The sequence below is a fragment of the Aplidium turbinatum genome, chromosome 14 (genome assembly GCF_918807975.1).
Source record: "Aplidium turbinatum chromosome 14, kaAplTurb1.1, whole genome shotgun sequence".
NCBI classification, from domain to species: domain Eukaryota; kingdom Metazoa; phylum Chordata; class Ascidiacea; order Aplousobranchia; family Polyclinidae; genus Aplidium; species Aplidium turbinatum.
Window position 1 is genome coordinate 20,218,158 of NC_137485.1, and position 20,351 is coordinate 20,238,508.

At 37.2% G+C, this 20,351-nt stretch overlaps 1 protein-coding gene across 3 annotated transcripts in view; it reads left to right on the forward strand.

Annotated features, from left to right (window-relative positions):
• The first annotated feature begins 4,864 nt into the window (after positions 1–4,864).
• The window catches only part of LOC145783115 (inositol polyphosphate-4-phosphatase type I A-like), a 35,831-nt gene continuing 20,344 nt past the window's right edge, over positions 4,865–20,351 (forward strand). Inside the window, exons 1-6 of one of the 3 annotated variants that reach the window (XM_082594890.1) lie at positions 4,865–4,889; positions 5,396–5,508; positions 5,869–5,987; positions 6,336–6,514; positions 13,723–13,799; positions 15,445–15,535. In XM_082594890.1, the coding sequence (XP_082451016.1) occupies positions 5,897–5,987; positions 6,336–6,514; positions 13,723–13,799; positions 15,445–15,535 (438 nt within the window). In that variant the 5' untranslated portion in view covers positions 4,865–4,889; positions 5,396–5,508; positions 5,869–5,896. Of the gene's footprint in view, positions 4,890–5,395; positions 5,509–5,868; positions 5,988–6,335; positions 6,515–13,722; positions 13,800–15,444; positions 15,536–20,351 lie in introns of those variants that run through there. The other 2 variants (XM_082594891.1, XM_082594892.1) reach the window with 2 other exon arrangements.

Sequence of the window (20,351 nt, forward strand, 5' to 3'; positions counted from 1 at the left end):
GCTCACATAAGTCATTTTGGCAGAAAGTAAAAAAGTCTACTTGCAAAAAGAGTTCTCTTCCTGTAAATGTTGGTGGAGCACAAGGTCCTGAAGCAATTGCTGAGATGTGAAAACATCATTACAGCTTCTTGCTAAATTCTAGCAAAACCAACACTGAAAAAGAATTTGTTAACTCATGTATTTCTTCTAGGGATAAATATTACAACTTTTGTTGCAACATGGACACAATTGGTTCCTTGCTTGTCAAACTGCCATAAACCGCGCTGCTGGTGCTGACAAAATTTCAGCTGAACATATTGTTTATGCTGATTATTTGTTTTATATTAGTGTACTTTTTAATATATATGTGTCTTAGTCATGGCACTGTACCAAATTCTTGCTTGAACACTGTCTTAGTCCCGATTGTAAAGAATTTGAATGGCGACATTCAAGATTCAGGTAACTATAGACTTATTGCTCTAGCCACAGTAATCTCAAAACTGTTTGAACGTTTTATGTGAATCATCTATTGCCTTTCTGGAATACCAGTGACAATCAATTTGGGTTTAAGTCTGGTCATAGTACTGAAATGAGTGTTTTTTAATAAAACAACCAGTGTCCTCTTATATCAGTCATGACACTCCTGTATATTCTGTCTTTTTGGATGCTTCAAAAGCCTTCGACAAAGTCAATCATCATTTATTGTTTAAAACGCTTATCACACGTAACGTGCCTACTGCCTATCTATTTTGTTCGCTTATTGGAATACTGGTGATCTTTGTGCCTTTATAGTAAAAAAACCATGCAAGTGAGGTGGGAAGGTCACCTGTGCCAATCATTTACTGTGTCCAGCGGAGTCTGACAAGGTGGGGTGTTAAGCCCCTATCTTTTTGCCGTATATATATATTGATCAGCTTTCTTATCTCAATAAAACAAAAGTTGGTTGCTATGTTGGCAACTCTTGTCTAAATCATATTATGTTTCCTGATGACATTTGCTGCATCTCGCCTAGTTTGTGTGGCTTACAAAATTTGTTAGATGTTTGCCACAAGTATGCTGTTGAACATGAAATTACTTTCAATTCTAAAAAGTCATTTGGTATGTTATTCTCCCCAAAAAACTTTTATCTTTTACGTGCTCCTCTGCTACATCTAGGTAAATCTGAATTTGTGTTCACAGACTCTGTAAAATATCTGGATGTATTTATTGATAGTTCTCAGATGAAAATTATATTTCAAGGCAAGTACGCTCTCGATCAGTACTGTGCTGCAAATAATGCAAAATCTCAATTTTTCTAAATGCTCACCCGCTGTAAAAAACAGTTTATTTCGTTCTTATTGTATGTCGTTTTACTTATCCCAGTTGTGGAACAAGTTTAGATCTTCTAGTATAAAACGATTACGTGTTGCTTACAATGACTCTTTCAGAATATTGCACAATTTGCCTCGTTAGGTCAGTGCCCGTGAATATCAAGTAATGAATAATGTAACTACGTTTGATGCTTTATTGAGGAAAAAACATGTTTTCGTTTATTAACCGATTGCATACACTCCTCAAATCGCTTTATATCAGACATGATGTCATCTGATTATTTTTATCGTTCTGAATGCTTTCAATTCTTCCAACGCTCATTATATGCAAATTTGTGACAGTAGATAGCCTATTTAGTGAGCTTTTAAACCGACGGCATCCAAGGTGGCTCTCTGTGATCTTTGTGCATTTTCAGTTTGTGTATTACAGTATTTTGTTGTTTTGTTTTCGATGTGGACAGCTTTGTCTGACGCAAATAAATAATAAATAAATATGTGACAGTGTCAGTGACAAAGACCGTGTGGTTTCTTTTTACGCTTTCCCACAAAACAAGGTGCTGAGAAGAAAATGGTAGAAGTTTTCTTCAAGTGTTCGAAAGTAGGATGGGCCATACAAAACTAGTCATATGTTCTCTTCACTTCACTGAAGATGATTTTGTTAATACCACTCAAGTAAAAATGGGCTTGAGCAAACTTTACATTTTGAAGGAATTTGCCATAGGCTACCATCTATAACAGCAAAGATGCAACCAGTTGCTGATGATGATTTCAGCACTTCTAAACAACAACGTTTACAAAAACGTACCCTTGTACAGGTAAACTAGGCTTTTACATGTATAGACTCTGCTATGTACGTACTGAGGGCACATTATGAGAGAGAGAGAGAGAGAGAGAACTTTTATTTATTATGAATAGTGATGATGAATTAAATATGAATGGTGATTCGTACAATTTCTTCATTTTTCACTTCAAGTATATTTTAGGTTTTGTAGGAACGTATCCAGTACAGTTTTATTAAACTGTAAAAAACAACAGATCTTTGAAAAAAGCAACCGCTTGTACCAACTCCGACTAAACTGTGATCCAGCAATCACATCTAGGAAACGTATGTTTCATCCGTCGCTAAGAACGCCGACTTACAATGACGTAATACCACCAAAGTCGTCCCAGAGCAGTGAAATATGGAGTTTCGCCTGTGGTGGCGCTGCGGAGCCGTCGTTTGATGTAAATTACGCCCTAACCAGTCGAGCTACGAGGTTAAGGTTAAAAAGTTTGCTAAGTATGATTCTGCGCAAGGAAATGCTTTAAAAAGTTACTATACTTGGATTCAACCTGTCAGGGGCACTTTAACTCTTATATGTTTGCATCAAGGGTTTCCAAAATATGGTCGTTTTAAATCTGCAGTATTTCGTCAAAAACGTCAAGATTTGGAAGGCCTTGGGCCACCCCTGAATATTAATACTTTTCAAAAATATTTTACACAAGGTATTTTGTATAAAATATAAGCTTATGAGAAGGTAGCCCATAAAAAGTTCAAAAGTCGGTCATTTTGAACAGCACTTATAAGCTGGGGTTTTTTTTCGGTCAGTGACCGATGTCATTGACCGATTTTTTAGCAAAATGTCCAAAAAAAAATATAGTCAATTCAATCAAAATGTCCGAAAAAAATATATGTTGTCTCACTCAGCTACTTGAAAGGAAATATTTTCAGAAAAATTGACCAAATTTTTTCAAGTCATTTCGGACAAATGACCGAAAAGTCTCAGCAAAAAGAAAACCAGCTTATAAGTACGGTATACTATTGTCTCACTTAGGGAAAAAGTACTTTTGGAATATATAAATTATAAACACATGAGCAGGCAAAAAAATACTGAAATCGACTACATAGTGGCATTACTCAAATTTTCCAAAAAGCAAACAAACAAAATTAACTCAAACGTTTTTGGCAAAACTCTATGTTCTCATTAGGCAAATAAAATAAGACTTAGTTATTTTCCTATTGAGAGCATAGAGTATTGTTAAAAACGTTTGAGCTCATTTTGCTTCAATGAAAGTTCGAACAACATTTGAGGTCACATGGAACTTAGGCACGTTAGTAAAATCATTTATGTCATTTATTTTAAAAGGTGCAAAAAATATTTATTTTTGTAATGTATGATGGTTTTTGCATTTTCTGATTAATTATTTGAGCTCCAAAGAGTTGGCCGAACTGAGTTGAGTGCATCTAGTATAAAAGTATAGGTAGAACACCAATACATTCCTGGATCTTGTGCGGTATTGTTAAAACCACAAGCCGAAGTTTTCGCCATGATGTCATACATCATTTTACCTAAAAATCGTCATAATGTATCCCGCCCTTATGTTAATTTATGTAGCTACAGTATATTGAACAAATTCAAACTATTTAAGCTGGCAGTTTCATTGTGCCAAGAAGAAAATTTGTAATTTCGGTCTTGAGATATCGTATGTTGCAGTAGCGTTTTTTATTTGTCAATATTGTCTGACTTTTGCATAACAGTGTAAACTCTAAAATGTAATGCACTAGTGGACAGCAAAATCTTCATTTACTTTTTATTTTTCAAGTCGTCTGAGCCATTTGGTGTGCTTGTATTAGAGCATTTCACTGTGAAGGCTGAAGAACAATACAGTTTTGTGATAGGTAGGTTTATTTTAATGCATATATTTCTTGCGGTGAATTTCGCATGAGCTGGTATCGCTTACCTTACCTCTTTAACTTTAGTTCTGCATATCAGTGTTTCAATGTAGTTGATTAGGCAAATCACTGCAACAGAAAAAGTTACTGTACCCACCACCCACGTTTTACCAGGGCCGTGGAGTCGGTGGGATTTTGGTATGTCCAGATTCGGAGTCGTTAAAAAAAAAGCCGACTCCGGCTTGATACAAAACAATGAACAATAAAAGTTTGTTTGTAATCTTTTTTCAAAATATTTATTCTTGTTCTCCATGTTTTGCTCAAAGTCCACCAGGAAATAGAAGCGTTTGTTCTTGTCAGATGTTGTAAAAGTCGCCGTTTCAATTTCGATCTCAACTTAAGTGAAATTAAAAAAAAAAAGAAAAACAGCAAAAAAGATCTGGCAACACAGAAGTCAGAGTCGGCCAGTTACAAACCGAGGAGTCGTAGTCGTAAAATGTTTGTCCGACTCCACAGCCCTGCATTTAACTGAACACGAAACGTTTTGCTACCTCGGGTTTCAAGTCAAAATTTACAAAGTTTAACACTTGGTGACTTTGAAATTGCAGTAGTCTACACTTGAATTTAAAATGTTACACGGATATAATGTTGATAACTTCGTATAAATAGCGACAGTAGAAAAGCGAATATTGTCGGCAGAGAATAAAGCCTCATAGACCTGCATTCTACTTGAAAACGATCAATACATTTCTGCTCTTAGAATTTGAAGGTGACGGTAGAAGCGCTTACTTTCTTGCAAGCAAGCCATCCGAGGCTGCTGAGTGGATTAAAGTGCTGCAGTGTTCAAGCTACGCCTATCTCAAGTCGAAACGTGCAAAGTTGATGAAAGAAGTTGAAGATTTACGTGCTGGAACAGTGAATTAAAATTTCGATAATTTCTTATCACGGTATGTAACCTCGTGATTTGGTATAGTTGATTAAAAAGTGTTTTTTACTCCGAGAACTTCGCTTGAACGGTTCTGCACAAAGCAGGTATCCAACATGTGTTAAACTAAAAAGAATGGATTGGATAAGCAGCAATCCAAATGGGAGTTTAGTTATTGATTGATGATACTGCTACAATCTCACTTCTATGTTTTGTAATTCGATGAACTATTGCACAGAAACAAAGTATCTTATCAAGTATGGCTGTTTCAAGTATATTAAACATTTTTTTTATTTCGATCCCAAATTCTTTGCCTTTGCATTATTTTGTTTTGAATGCAACGCCACTTCGTGTTGTTGTGAATTCCAAACCAAACTGAATAATCTGAGCAGACCGTGCACTCGTGCAGTGACATCACGACTGACTACCTGGTCTATTTAGCTATTCAGAATCAATGCTCAAATATACAATTTGTATTGGGCCTCTTAACCACTTTTTATGCAACTTAAGTTTTTTTGTATGATACAGATTGTCAAAGTCACTTCATTTCCACTTCACTATACAGAATACTTTTTCTTCCTCAACCTACATTTCGCATGATACAAACAGCAGCCTAATACGACTGGAGCATTTACTGGTGTGTAAGTATTAACATGTCTCAAGTTTACTTTACGTTGTTTGTGGACTTTACTGCATGGCGTCAGAATAAAAAGCAGATTATTACCTTATACATCTTGTGGTAGTTCAGCTTAGTTTGCACCAGTAGAATGTGTCGTTATTTCCACCTCATTGTTACATTTTTAATGAAAAGTGTTTGCAGGACTGATCAAAATGCTATATTTTCTCCGCAAAGAAAATCTAATTAAATTTAATTAAGGCTACTAACGTCTATTGAGAGCATCAGTCTTGTTGTGTGCTATTGATTTTCAACATACGGTTTTTCCCTTTTTGATGTGCGGCTTTGGTTGATCACCCGAATGTGCGTGCGTGCATCCTTTCAGATTCGTTACTTGCATTGCGCCTCTTGCAATGACTGATGATGTTGCACTGGAACTTGCGCTCGAGTGTTCAGATTTGGTGCTCACCTGCAACCGCATCGCCCCTTCCACTATGTTGAGTGGTAAGTTGGTTTGTAGGTAGATTACTTTTCGAAAAATCAAACTGATGAAAAGTAAGCAGTGGTTAGCCACCGTATATTCTGGTACACCATAACTGGGCGTGCACTTTACATGTATGTTACGAACTTAGAAATTATAGAATGATCTTTTAATTGACTGTTGAAACAGTTTTGTTTGGCCCAAATTCTACATTTGCGTTTTGTGAACATATACATATAGTAGGCTACCGTTGTTACGTTATTCGTATTTTACTTGGATGACTGTTTTCACTTTTTTTTTGATGACTGTTTTCGCTTTCGTATTTACTTTTTCGTGGTTTTTAATTTTGAGGAAATGTTTTCAATGTTTAGTGCAGCACACGCGGCAGGAAAGCGACTTTTGGAATCAACATTTTCAAACGGAAGTTGTTGTTGGGGCGACACAACCATGTTACCTGGAGACAATCAACTTCTTGCCTTGTGATGGAGTCGACAGCGATACCAAACTACGCTTCATTGTGTACAAAGTGAAAAACATGAAATCAAACGCGGTGAGTTCAAAATGACGATGTTGTAACTCAATCTCAAGCAGAACTCTTCAGCAACTCAAACCATTAATCTTTTTGGAGTCGATATTTGGAGCATACCTATGACGCAGACGGCCCTAGGAAAATTTCCCGTTGGATAATTGCCCGCCGGAAAATTGCCCGTGTGGGAATATTGTCCGCCAGAAAATTTTCCGTGTGGGAATATTGCCGTCGAGAAAATTGCCACCCGGAAAATTGCCCGTCTTTGAGTAAGAAATAGCTGCGAAAAAAATCCAGCTGTGAGTCTGTAATGAACCATTGTTCCCCTATTAGTTTAAACTTAGCACCCAGCTGTGATAAAAGGCGTGATAAATTTTAATCTGCAAATGCCAAACTAAATGAAAAAATGCTTCTGGGGAAAGTAAATATCAACTCTCTATCTCATACCGACAAAAGTATACAGCTTTACACTGAGTTCTGAGGACAGTCTTTTTTCAGATTCCGCTATTGTCTCAAATTTTGTCACCCCAAAATGGTGACCGTCATAAAAAGTGAGGGCGGAAAAGACATTCTTGTAGATGAATTGTAATTTATGTATCATCGGAATAAGACGAATAAAAGTGGTACCGTACTACGATTTATTGGGAGTACAGTGAAAGAAAATCTACAAGTTGCAAAGCAATATAACACACGAACTCGCATATTCACAATATTCAAATTTCAAAGAAAGAAAATGATCATACACATTCTTCAGGTAAAGGTAATGTGGAAGCAAAACAAGCTTTGAAAGATGAGGTAGTTTCTTGTCACCAATCATGTCGTGCCTTAGTTTCTGAGTGTGTTTCATCTCTAGACGATTATGCACTTTCCCAAATGCCAAGTTTAAAGCACATGAGTAGAAATGTTAGGAATTGGAGACAAAAGCATGCAATTTTCCACCTGTTCCGACTGTAAGAAGCGGCTGTGATATTCCATTGCAATTTCAAAGTCATGCTTCAGGTGCAAGATTTCTACAGTACTATACGACTCTGGAGTACATGATGCTAATGAAATATTAATGTTTGCATCAGATGAAGGGCTCGAAGATCTCAAAAAGTACAAGAACTAGGCGGTCGATGGGACAATGGGACATTTACTATCAAATTCTTACTGTTCATGTTCAAATAGCTAATGTAACAATTCCACGAATATTTGGCCTTTTACCAATAATTCACTTATATAGGAATTGAAAGGGGAACTCGACAAAATAGGAGGAGAGACCTGTCGCAATTCCCGATTGCTGGTTATAATGTTTATGCTCGTTTTGAAAATTCATTGCCACGTACCAATAATACCGTCAAGGCCTTTCACGATTCTTTAAGTAAATCCGTTTGTTGTAGCCTACTTATCCTAATATTCGGAAATTAATCAATGCCTTAAAAAGGGAAGAAGGTTCAGTCCATGCGAGAAGAATTAAATTGGAAAGAGGGGATACACTTCCCATGCGAAAAAAATACCGAGACGTGGATGTCCGGCTTAGAAATCTTATTTCGAAATATGATAGTAATGATAAAATGTCATATTTAAGTGGTGTGGCCTATAATATGCATATATTTTGACTTTTTACAGTAACCCCCATTAGGCTTCACCGACATGCCTTTGTAAATTCCTGTAATTGATGTTGTTATTGTTAACTATGAAGTGAAAACTTGCTGATCTGCCATTCACAACGCACATGACACGAACTGTTGGGTCTGCTACTATTCGGCGAGTCCGATTCGGCGAGACCGATTCGGCTAGTCCAATTCGGCGAGAGCCTTTTTCGGCGAGTGCCCTATTCGGCGAATTTTTGAAATTTTTGAAAGGAAATTATCGGATACGGGTAGCCTAATTATAATTGCCGTTTTTACATCGTTTTAACGGTCGCTAAACGTTGAAATCGTGCAGAAAGAAATTAAAATAAAATGTTTGAACTATTAAATTAAAATTCGTCATGTCAGTTCAGTTCTTCTTATTTCTGACCATCATATCAAAAACAATACACGTCAACATATAGCAAAGGTAGAAGCGACAAAACGCGAAATTTAAAACGTGTTTGAATTCGTCATGTCAGTACAGTTGTTTTTATTTCTCATCATGATAGAAAAGGTGTAGAAAAGGTAGAAGCGACAAAACGCGAACATTAAAACGTGCTTGGAACCGAAGTCAGTTATTGAGTTGAAAGAAATTTGGCACAGTCGCAACACCTTCAGAAAAATTTAAGATATGAAGGGAAAATAAAAAAAATAAAATGTTACAAACAAAAAAAATAAATCATGTTTATGTCTATAAGTTAGTACTTTTGAATAGTTAAAATGATTAGTTTGGATCAACAAATGTGTGGCCTACAGCTTGGATTGAAAGGAAATTATCGGGTATCGGAGCTTAGTTATCCCAACCAGCAAAAATTTGTTCCAAGAACCCAGTTAGCATAACAGTTCATTTTTACATTGTAGTAACAGAATGAAAAGGCTAACCAAATGTGTGGCCTATCGTTTTAACGTCGCTAAACGTTGAAATCATGTAGAAAAGGGAGCCTGTGCTGACTAGGATACGTTGAAACTGAGAAACATTTACAGAAGCCCTTCGATTTGTTCCAAGAACTCAGTTAGCCTAACAGTTCATTTTTACATTGTAGTAACAGAATGAAAAGGCTAACCAAATGTGTGGCCTACAGCTTGGATTGAAAGGAAACTATCGGGTACCACCGTAGCCTAGTTATCCCGACCAAATCATCCTAATCATCCGTTGCATCCACTCCTCAAATCGCTTGATCAGACCTGATGTCTTCTGATTGTTTTTATCGTTGTCTGACGCAAATAAATAATAATAATTATGTGAGCAAACATTTTAATTTAATAGTTCAAACATTTTTCGCTAAATCTCATTTTCATTTATTTTTCTTTGTCGGAATGCAAAAGAAACGATATTGTGGAATAAAATACAAAATTCTCTAAATAAGCAGAAGGCGTCGTTGGATTTGGAATTTTCTAATAATTGAGGATTCGAATATCAATTCAATTTTATTTTTCATTGCTGGCTCGAACATGTAGATAACGATAAAGTAAACACACGAATTTTACATCAACAAAGGAGAAGATGACAAAACCAAAAGGTTTAAATTATGCATCAGTAAAACAGTGTTTGAAAAACATAATCTTAAAAGTGCAACGTATCAACGTATCCTAGTCATCAAAAGTTCTCTTTTCTACACGATTTCAACGTTTAGCGACGTTAAAACGATGTAAAAACGACAATTCTGCTGGTCGTGATAACTAGGCTACGGTACCCGATAATTTCCTTGCAATCCAAGCTGTAGGCCACACATTTATTGATCCAAACTAATCATTTTAACTATTCAAAAGTACTAACTTAATAGACATTAACTTGATTTATTTATTTTGTTTGTAACATTTTCTTTTTTTTATTTTCCCTTCACGTTTTGTCGCTTCTACGTTTTTCTACACTTTTGCTATGTTGACGTGTATTGTTTTTGATATCATGATGAGAAATAAAAACAACTGTACTGACATGACGAATTCCAGCACGTTTTAACGTTCGCGTTTTGTCGCTTCTACCTTTGCTATATGTTGACGTGTATTGTTTTTGATATGATGGTCAGAAATAAGAAGAACTGAACTGACATGACGAATTTTAATTTAATAGTTTAGTTCAAACATTTTTATTTCTTTCTGCACGATTTCAAAGATTAGCGACCGTTAAAACGATGTAAAAACGGCAATTATAATTAGGCTACGGTACCCGATAATTTCCTTTCAAAAATTCGCCGAATAGGGCACTCGCCGAATAGGGAACTTGCCGAATCGGTCTCGCCGAATCGGACTCGCCGAAACGGGCCATTCCGCGAACTGTTAAGCAACAATAGTAATCATGTAAATTTCTGATATCAATTAAACCTTCCCCATACTTGTCATTCCCGCATGAAAGTTGTTGCTACTTTCAATGTCTAACTGATAAATTTATGATGTGATGTGCCTTTATTACTGCGAATTACCTATTGTACACTTTCAAGTTTGCTACAGATTAAAGTAGGCTACTTCATGAATTTCGCTGAATACATGACAAAGATCAGTGTCAAAACGTGATAATTAAATCTCGTCGTACCAATCTGGTTGCAAGGGTGCTAAGTTAGATTATTTGATGAACAATGGTTCAATACAGACTCACAGCTGGATTTTTTTCGCAGCTATGTTCTCGACGGCAATATTCCCACACGGGCAATTTTCCGGCGAGCAATTTTCCGACGGGCAATCTTCCTGTCACTGATGCAGGCTACTCATGATATTTTCAAACTTGAGTTAATGTCTAAAATATGTTCACCGTGTTGTCTCATCAATGCTTGGCTGGCGCAGATTGACGAAATGTGGTCAAATGATGACCGTGCCGCTCACTTTAGTAGGGTTTCCATAATCTATAAATAAATACATTAAAATCTCTTTAAGATCTTTTCCAATCAATTGTTTTGATTGTTGCTATGCAGTCTTCATCTCCAGACTGAGACAATGACTTTGAAAGCGTTATTCATCATATGCTGGAGTTCCGCATGCTTGTTGTAGAGACTTGACATTGAGAGTGTCAACTTCCGCTAGTCGCTAATGCGTGCTTGTCTGTGAGCTACTTCATCTACTAGGTGTCATTGCATTGAGGACTGTCCTTGGAATAGAAATGTGCTGCACACGCCGTACACACGTCACGAGTTATTTGATCCTGCCTTAGGTTTGTTTGCTGAGCCGAATATCCATCCACGTCAGCTGTCGTGCTTTTACCTGTACTTCCGTATCAAAAAAATGTAATTGTGATTGGTCAAGCGAATATTTCCTCGAAGTTTTTTTGTAGTTATGTTCAATCCCAACATACGCAATTTGTTTTAACGTCAACTGAAGTGGCCTTGTCATCAGTGCAGACTCTGTCGTGTTTTTTGAAGCAATGTATTTGAACTGCTGTGGACACATGTCCAAACCATTATAGTTTCCTTTTTCTAACATGTAATAACAGAGTTTCTAAGTTTTCTAGTCTATGTCATGGATTATTTTCAATTTGACTTTTATTTTAGTTTGGTGAACAGTAAACGATATAATCAAAACCTTTCCTGCTGAGACATACCGCTTTATTTGTGTTGCATCTTGGTTGCTGCGTCAATGAGCAAAACGAACTTGTTCATTCATTTCGTCTCGGAGTTTAAGTTGTGTTGGTCGTTTTGTTTTTACGATGGTGAAAACTCGCTCAAAATTTATGTTTTCCTGACCATGTTGGGCACCAGCCACCAGAGTTGGATCAATTGTAATTTGTAATTGAGCTGAATGTAATTAATCACATTTTTTTATGTACCTATGTAATTGTAATTTTCTAAAACTTTCGCCTATTTACAGTAGGCTACACTTTTAATTACATTAATATTGAGACCTGACATGCACAACATGAAATAGTGACATTGCATAATGACATCATTCCTCCATCACAATTGCTTGGCTATCTAAAGAAGAGCAAGGTGATATGACTAATGCTACCTACAAATGCTTGCTATTTTGGCCAAGGATTATTTGAGACCAACAACAATATAACCCTGTTAAAAATACTTTTTTAACTTTTATATTGCAAGAACTTTAAAATTTACTGAGGCCAGAAACATTACGCGGCCTAATGTTCATCAAGCGCAATCCAACAGTTTTGGAGCAAGTGAAAATGTAAATGCGAATCAAACATTTTGTAATTAATTAACTACATTTTTGAAAGTAATTGTAACTTGATATTTTTGGAGTAATTGTAATGTAGTACAAACATTTGAGGGAGTAATTGAACAAAATTGATGTAATTGATCCAGCTCTACTAACCACCAACAAAATGTTGGTGACTAGTAGAGTTAAACGAGTTGGACGTTATTGTTTGCCTCGGTTTTCTGCTGAGAGCGTGATGAAAGCAGAATATATTCTAGTTGTTTCCCCGCATTATGTCCGCCCCGTTAGCTCAGTGGTTACGCGCCGGGCTCAAGATCACGCGGCGCAAGTTCGACTCTCGAGGTGTGCTTTTGAGCAACGCATTTCAGACTACTCTCCATTCAGCGGCACCTAGTGAATGGAATAATTCCCCTGCAACAACACTTGAACAATTGGAGAACTTCACTCTGCCAATCTCGGTAACCGGCCCTGTGTCAATGTGTCAAGAGCCTCTACAAGTATACGAAACTACCAGGAATAACCAATCAAGGCTTTGTCAGTCCGAGGATAAAGATTCAAAACCAACCAACCAGCCATGTTAAATCTTGCGTTATTTTGCAAGTCGGTGGCACTACAAAGTAAACTCTCTCTCTCTTGGCTCTAACTGTTCAACCAGAAAAGTAAACAGATTTATTTACCAAACGTCAAATATTAACGCCAAGTGCTGATTACTTCAACTTTGTTGGTGGATGTATTAGACACGTCAGTACTTGCCAGTTTGCGTGATGTCTTTGATATTTGTTTAATCCTAGTTTTGAGCAAACTGGATGGCAAAAAAGGCAAGTTTTTGTCTAGAGATCCACTTCGGCTCTGCTGTTGATCCTCGCGAGTCAGCAAGCGATTTAATTCATAATGCAGATCAGGATTGGTTAGTGGTTCAAGTTATTCTAGACGCAGGTTGTTGGGTTGTTGTTTGAGCGACTTTTGTGTCGGCACAGACAGCACATGCATCTTCGAGTCAGAAACGCTTTCACTTTTGACCTTATATATAGGTCAGGGTTACTCAACTAGTGTTAACAAAGGTCCAGTTTGACAAGTTGAATATTTTTAGCGGTCCGGTGAATGAGTTATTTCCCATGCAACCACGAAAGTTAAATTATCTGTACCAAACAAATTTTTAGGTAAAATGTAGCTCGAATGGGATTTCTGAGAAAGTGTTGGGGAATTTGGGAGTCGAAGCCCCCCAGCAACTAGGATAATCACAGTAAAAATTGCTTCCTCCCAGAAGAAATCTTTTTAAAGAAGCCTGAAACGTGGCAATGAGGTTATTCTTCTAAAAGCTCAAGGTTCACCATCAACAACCAGAAGGTCCGGATTCGGACCGCGGTCCGCCAGTTGAGTAGCCCTGATATAGGTGATTGATTATACTGAAGCACAAGGCTGAAAAAGCATTACTAACTTACACTCCATTCAATACAGCCTTCCATCGTTATTAATCGTCTAAGTGGTTTTCTTAATAAATTATTTATTTTGGAACAGGTCGAGGAGTTAGGTTCATGTTACTGCTTTGTTGAAGATCTGGTGCAAGAACAAAGGGAATTCACTTTTCATTTGCAGTGAGTCAACTAACTGTTATAGATGTTTTAAAGTAACTCATCTTGTCAGAAGGCGTCTTGTGTTTTCTGATCAAGTGGAGCAGTGGTTCTCAACCTTTTTGTCTTGGCGGATCCTTTTAGGTGTCCTTGAAGCGGTCGTGGACCTCTAAAAAAAGTATCTGAAATTTGAGTATATCGCGTCTCCTAACGGAAATAATTTTCTAAGTCTCGAAGCGACACACTCAGAAGAATTTGCTGAACTCGCGACGTACTTATGTCGATTGATGACATTGACAAAGTTAGGTTATGACTTATGAGAGAGCTATATTTTGGCACACAGGATCAAAAATTAGTAATCTATATGCTGGTTTAATGTATTTCTATAAATGTTATCAAAAATTAAGAGACTTTGCAACTTTTACAAGAGATGTCTTTTTTTTCAGTTGTGATTAATATTTCGTTTGAATCACAGTCATGGCAAAACTGTGAGTGCGACTAGGCTGCTTTGGATGGCTAAATTCAGCATCACTCAACATGATTCAACCATCTGCTCTCCAAAGAATTAAGCTGAACATTTATAGCTTCATGAAAAGAATTAACTCTTTTATATGGAATTTTTTGAATTAGGAAACTGAACCTTTGCGCCACGTCCTTTGAAGTTTCAAACGACGCACCAGGGCGTCGCGACGCACAATTTTTGAGTCACTGCCATGCTCAAACAAGACACAATCACATTTTAAATGTCGTAATTTATCAATCATGCTAAAAATTCGGAAACTTTCACGGACCCCTGAAAACGCTTTGTGGACCCCTTGGGGGCCCGCGAATCCCCGTTTGAGAACCGCTGAAGTAGAGCGTAATATTTTCGTACGGTATAACTCGCATTAGCTTGTGAAAATTCACTAACGAAGACACTGTAAATCAGCAGGAACACAGCAGATTGTGTATGCCAAGCATAATACCGGCCCCTGGCATCCAACATCGAGTCGATGGACCGGTGTTTCCCTTCGAGACGCTCTGCGCTCGGTTCATCATCGATTTACTTCGTTCATAAACAATACTTCGTGAATTCATGAATTTTTTTTTTGCGATTTAAATGTTCACATTTATTCTGATATCCATTATTCACGTATCGTTTTCTAAGGAAAGTACAAGTAGAATGAATAAAATGACGTACATTTTTGGAATCGAAGCTGTTGTTTGTCGTATCCAGGCTTACACCCGGTGGTTGACGATTTAGATTATATGTACGGGAAGGCAAGGAAGCCAATCTTCATGTCCACCTTCAGGCATGCCTTTAAGTGTCTTGACGAAGACATGATCGCATGCTCTTGAGCCGTGTCGAACTGGCGCCCTTTCGATTGCCGTCCCAGGGCCCTCACCACTCGGCTATGCAGCCGAAGAATCGAAGCTGTGATGGATGTATGTGGAACAAATTTGTTTCCCATATTGAAATGCTTCACAGTGACAATCCCATTCACACAGAATGTCGTAAAATTTTCCATTTTTATGGAATATACACTAAGCAGAAAATTACTGACTACTTCAAATTACTTTCAATGATACATTCTGCTATTTATTATTATTATTATTACCGTTTATTTGTTTTGTAAGTAATTCTTTCTTGGCTGATCTAACCAATGTTACGTTTCTGTTGATTTTTCAGAAAAAATGGAGATTTTGCGGGTTGTCTTCATATTGCAGTGTTGCGTCACAATATTAAACAGAGACAAGTAAAAAAGAACAAGGCTGGGAAGGTTAGTTCAGTTGTAGTTGGCCTTAATCACGTCCCAGTAATTTTCTTTGCGTTTTCAAGCTAAATGTATTTTGAATACTGAAAAGTTTGGGTGTTCATCAGGACAATTATCGTTTCTAACACTAGTTGGAACGTTCATCATTGAAAGTAAAAACAACAATAAACAGGATGATTTATTCCTTCACTGACGTTTCGCGCACCATGATAAAGCGCATCCTCAGAGCGAATAACATATAATTGCCTTCAATCGCACTGCGTATATAACCTTGTGAAATTTTATTTTGCATGTTATTCGCTCTGAGGATGCGCTTTGTCATGGTGCGCGAAACGTAAGTGAAGAAATAAATTATCCTGTTTATTGTTGCTTTTACTTTGAATTTCATCAGATGAACGTTGCAACTAGTGCTAGAAATGAATGTATTTTAATGTTTTTTTCCATGAGATGACCCACAATATTTCAATTTCACAATCGAAAGCATTTTGTTTGATCAGTGTCATAGCGTATTCTAGTTATTTTTCAATCCCCAAGCCGTGTGCTCTATTCGTTCAGTCGGCAGCTAAACATAAAAACATAACGACCTATATATACACAGGCCATGCCAACGTGCAATCTTCAATTTTGACTGGAGTCCGACCAGGACACCTGTTCAAAAATCAAAAGTTTTTAAATTTTTTAGCTTCTCGCATTGTTTTCCATGATTTTCACCATAAGAAAGCCGAAAATGACAACCATTTTGCTCTCAGATGATGGGATGCCCTGCCTCAAGAGGCCTTAACATTTCCATTTTTAACTTGTTCACCTACTTTTGACCTGTTAAGCCATGGTTCTGACGGTGAAAGTCTTTATTTCAACTGAAAACACTTTCATTCAATGCCTTACTGATAGCTCACAAGTGAAAATCAACTTTTGAATATTTTGCAGAAGTTTGAGAAGTGTGGGCATAATAAGAAGATTAAGATGCAGCACTTAGCGCCACTAGTGATGAAAAGGCATTTTGCTTATTTCAGGCAAACTATATACACATCTTTTGAAATTTCTCCATTGGTCTAGTCCAAGGATTCCCAACCTTTTTTATACCGTGGCCCCCTTTGAAAATGTTAAAAAATCAAAGGACCCCCTATTTTTTCAACCTTTTGAAAAAATTAAGAAACGTCATTTTAATTGAAAAACTTGTTTATACAGTAACCGGTAGTTATATTAATTGTTAAAGGTATTTTTATTAAATTTGAATTGATTTATTTTGTTATATGGTGTTGGAGTGGACTTAGAGATGGTAAGAAAAAAAATTATTTTTATTTTTTAAATTTTTCCATGGCCCCCTTGAAAAAGGCTCATGGCCCACTAGGGGGCCATGGCCCCCAGGTTGGAAACCCCTGGACTCTAGTCTGACAGAAAGAGACCTCAGATTTATTTGTGATGATGACGTCATAAAACCATAATGACGTCATTTTAAAATTTGAACTTGCACATTAATGATCTACTAGAAGGCAATGAGATAAGCACATTAGTTTGTAATACAAGACAGTAAAATTATTGCATTGCATTGTTGCTACTTAGGCGACCATCCGTGTCAAATTGCAAGAGTTAAAATAAATTGAATTGCGTTAATAAGAAAGAACACTACACTTTCAAAGAAAAATTGTGCTGCAATATCGTTTTTCAAAACAGATTAAATTTCTTACATATATAGCAATAAAGATCAGCAAATAAACAGCTGTACAACTCTAAAATGCACAATTGCACATACATAAACAACGGAACACAATGCTGCACAAAATACTGCTTCAAACTGGTCTGCTTTGTAATTGGGTGCATGGCAACATTCAAATTGAAAAATGTAATGCTTCAGGTTGCTTTTTTAAAGCTGTCATATCTTTTTCTGTTGAGGTCTGCAACTTGAAGAGTGTCGCTTCTCTTCATCGTTGATTATTGCAGTGGAAAAATCACTCATCATTTTGACTCCTCTCTCTGCTACATCGTTTACTACCTTGACATTTTTTTACAAATTTTTCAGCAATCATAAAATTTTCATTTTTGTGCCAGCCTTTTGCAAGTTTAGCAATCCCATCAGTAGATACGTCCAGTAAGTCAAACAAAAATAAAGATTCCGGCCCAACGAGATCAGTTAGAGTTGTGGAATCATCATCTGCAGGAAAAATGGGCTTACCCTTTCTATAATTCTCTGTCTTTTCGATGCTCAAAATTTTTATAGCAACCAGCTCAGTCAGAATCGCCAGTATAAGTTAGTAGATTTAGTTTGATTTTGTGCTGTTGTCACCATACAAATGTAGACTAGATTTAGTCACTTGTGCTGGAAATCCAAAGAGCATCTGGCAACACTGGAAACAAAGAAACCAGGGGTTTTATAGTGATCCAGTATTGGCAATTTGGATTCTCAAGACCATCATTGCAAAGAGATATAAAGCACGTTTGGCTTAGAGTTCAAAACCGATATTACATCGGCCTTTAGTCAGGCTTCCAGTTCGCACGTTGTCAAGGCCTGTGTATAGGTCGTTATGTCACCATGCAGCAAACTAAGAATTTCAAGGGCTGCCGGTTTCTATTCAACGATCAATCACTAAACTTTGACACAAATTTGATCCGTCGTTTATACAAAGCCTTTGCTACTTTCATACAATGCATGTGTGAAACATGTTTAGCAAAAAGAAAACAACAAGGAGCAATTATAAAATTATTTCCGCTCAGTGAGACATAAGACATACAGAGAGAAAGAAATTAGGTTACAGCAAAATGTGCTTAATCTTGGTAATGCTAAGTTTTTTCGCATGGCGTCACATTTTTAACGTTTTTGTAGTCATTTGTTGCAATTTGTTAAAGGTAGTATAATATTTGCAGTAGAGTATTTTTGGTCTTCATTTTCAGCGCTGTGTGATATTGTTACTGCTCTAGTGGTTTTCATTGAACTTTGGTCGAGGCGAATTATATTCACTGATTCAGTTTCGGGCTTTCGGTTTCGTTCAACAAACCATCAACCGTTGGGCTTATGTTTTTATCATAGTAGGTTAGACTGACGATGTTCCGCGAATTTTTGTGAAAGCCGCATCGCTTCCAGCCTGTTTACACCAAGATATGTAGCGATACACTTACCTCGAGGGCTGTGGAATTGGTTTCGGCTCGACAGTTCTGCTTCCATATGGTTTTATAATGCGTAGCTTAGTTTAATTGTTAATGGCTTTTGTGCATTTTTACTTTCGTCAGGTGGCATTATGGAGTAATTGGTATTAAAAGTATCAGGCTAACTCTTGCAATCGAATTTTATTACGACGAGGCAATTCAGAGCAAATGGCATCTTGCTTCCGCCTCATGCTTTTTAGTTGTAAATTCACAACAGAAAGCTTTTCAAGTGAATCGGTGAGACTTATAGTTTTTAGGAGACGACATGAGTTATTTTTAACCCAGCAACTTCAATCTTATCACGTGGCCAAAGTTTAATGCGGAAATTAGTGAAAATAAACGTTTATAGCCTAAACTCCCTTCGCAAAAGTTTTGTATTGTTATTTTACTACTTAATCACGAAAATGCTATTCTGTGATTATGACCCATCACTTAACTACCGCATGACGTACATTAGATATGACCTATTGACACCGCTGTTGGTTCTCCTAGTGACCTTTTGCCACGAACGTGATTGTGTAGTCGTCAAAAAGACAGAGGTTTTTAATCCGTTTGTTTTGTATAGAAGTTACAATTCCTAGCGTTCAACCATCAATTGCAATTGAATGGTCTTGCTAGATGTTTACTTTGAATTGAAAGGTGTACTTTCTGAGATGGCCAAATAAGCAAATGGTGAACGGTGGAAAGGGTTTTGTTTTCTTAGCTTCTAATAACAACAAACGTAATTTTGCTAAACGACTATAATTCGTCATATCACGCATTGCAACAACTGTGACTGACAGTCTGACATCATTACCGCCAGCTGCTTTGTAGTCCATTCACACAACAGCATGCTCTTCATAATAAACCCCAAGTTATTCGCATATATCTGGCAATGATTAGACGCAAATCGCAAACCACGACTTTTCCCGTTGATATAACATCACTCTAATACACAAAGCAAACAACAGAGAATCCTGGAAACTTTTCATACACGAGGCAGTCAATGCTTGGAATCAAGTGCGACAATAAAAGAAGAAGATAACATCACTTATTTGTAAATCCGTGGTCTAAATCTAATGTAAACCCTAAAATCAGTGCGAGCCCATCTTATTTGAAAAACGATTCATTTTCGGATAATTGACCATCCAGACACTGCAAGGCTACCGAGTGCTTCCAACAAAGAAGAATCATCGGTGATAACACACCAGCGGTTCAAAGACCTTTCCAGCTACTTTCTCTTACTTATAGCAAACATATAATCATATATGGATAAGATTATTTTAAATAATATACAGATCAGATGCTACATTGGCAGCCAATGCATAGTATTGCATACAGAAAGTTAAACCTAGTTTGAGTTTGCAATTTTGATTGATTGATTGAATCTTTATCCTCGGACTGGGAAAGCTTCTTGCAGAGCGTAATCCTGACAGTTTTGCATACTTGTAGAGGCTTTGAATCACTGACGCAGGCCCGGTCACCGAGATTGACAGAGTGAAGTTTCCGATTGTTGAAGTCTTGTTGCCGGGAAATTATTCCATCCATTAGGTGTCTCTGAATGGAGAGCAGTCCTTAACGTGCGTTGCTCAATCGCACGCCCCGAGAGTCGAACCAGCGCCGCTTGATCTTGAAGCTTCTTCGTTCCAGAAGTCACGCGCTAACCAACTGAGCTATCGGGGTGTTGAAACTTTTTGTGCAA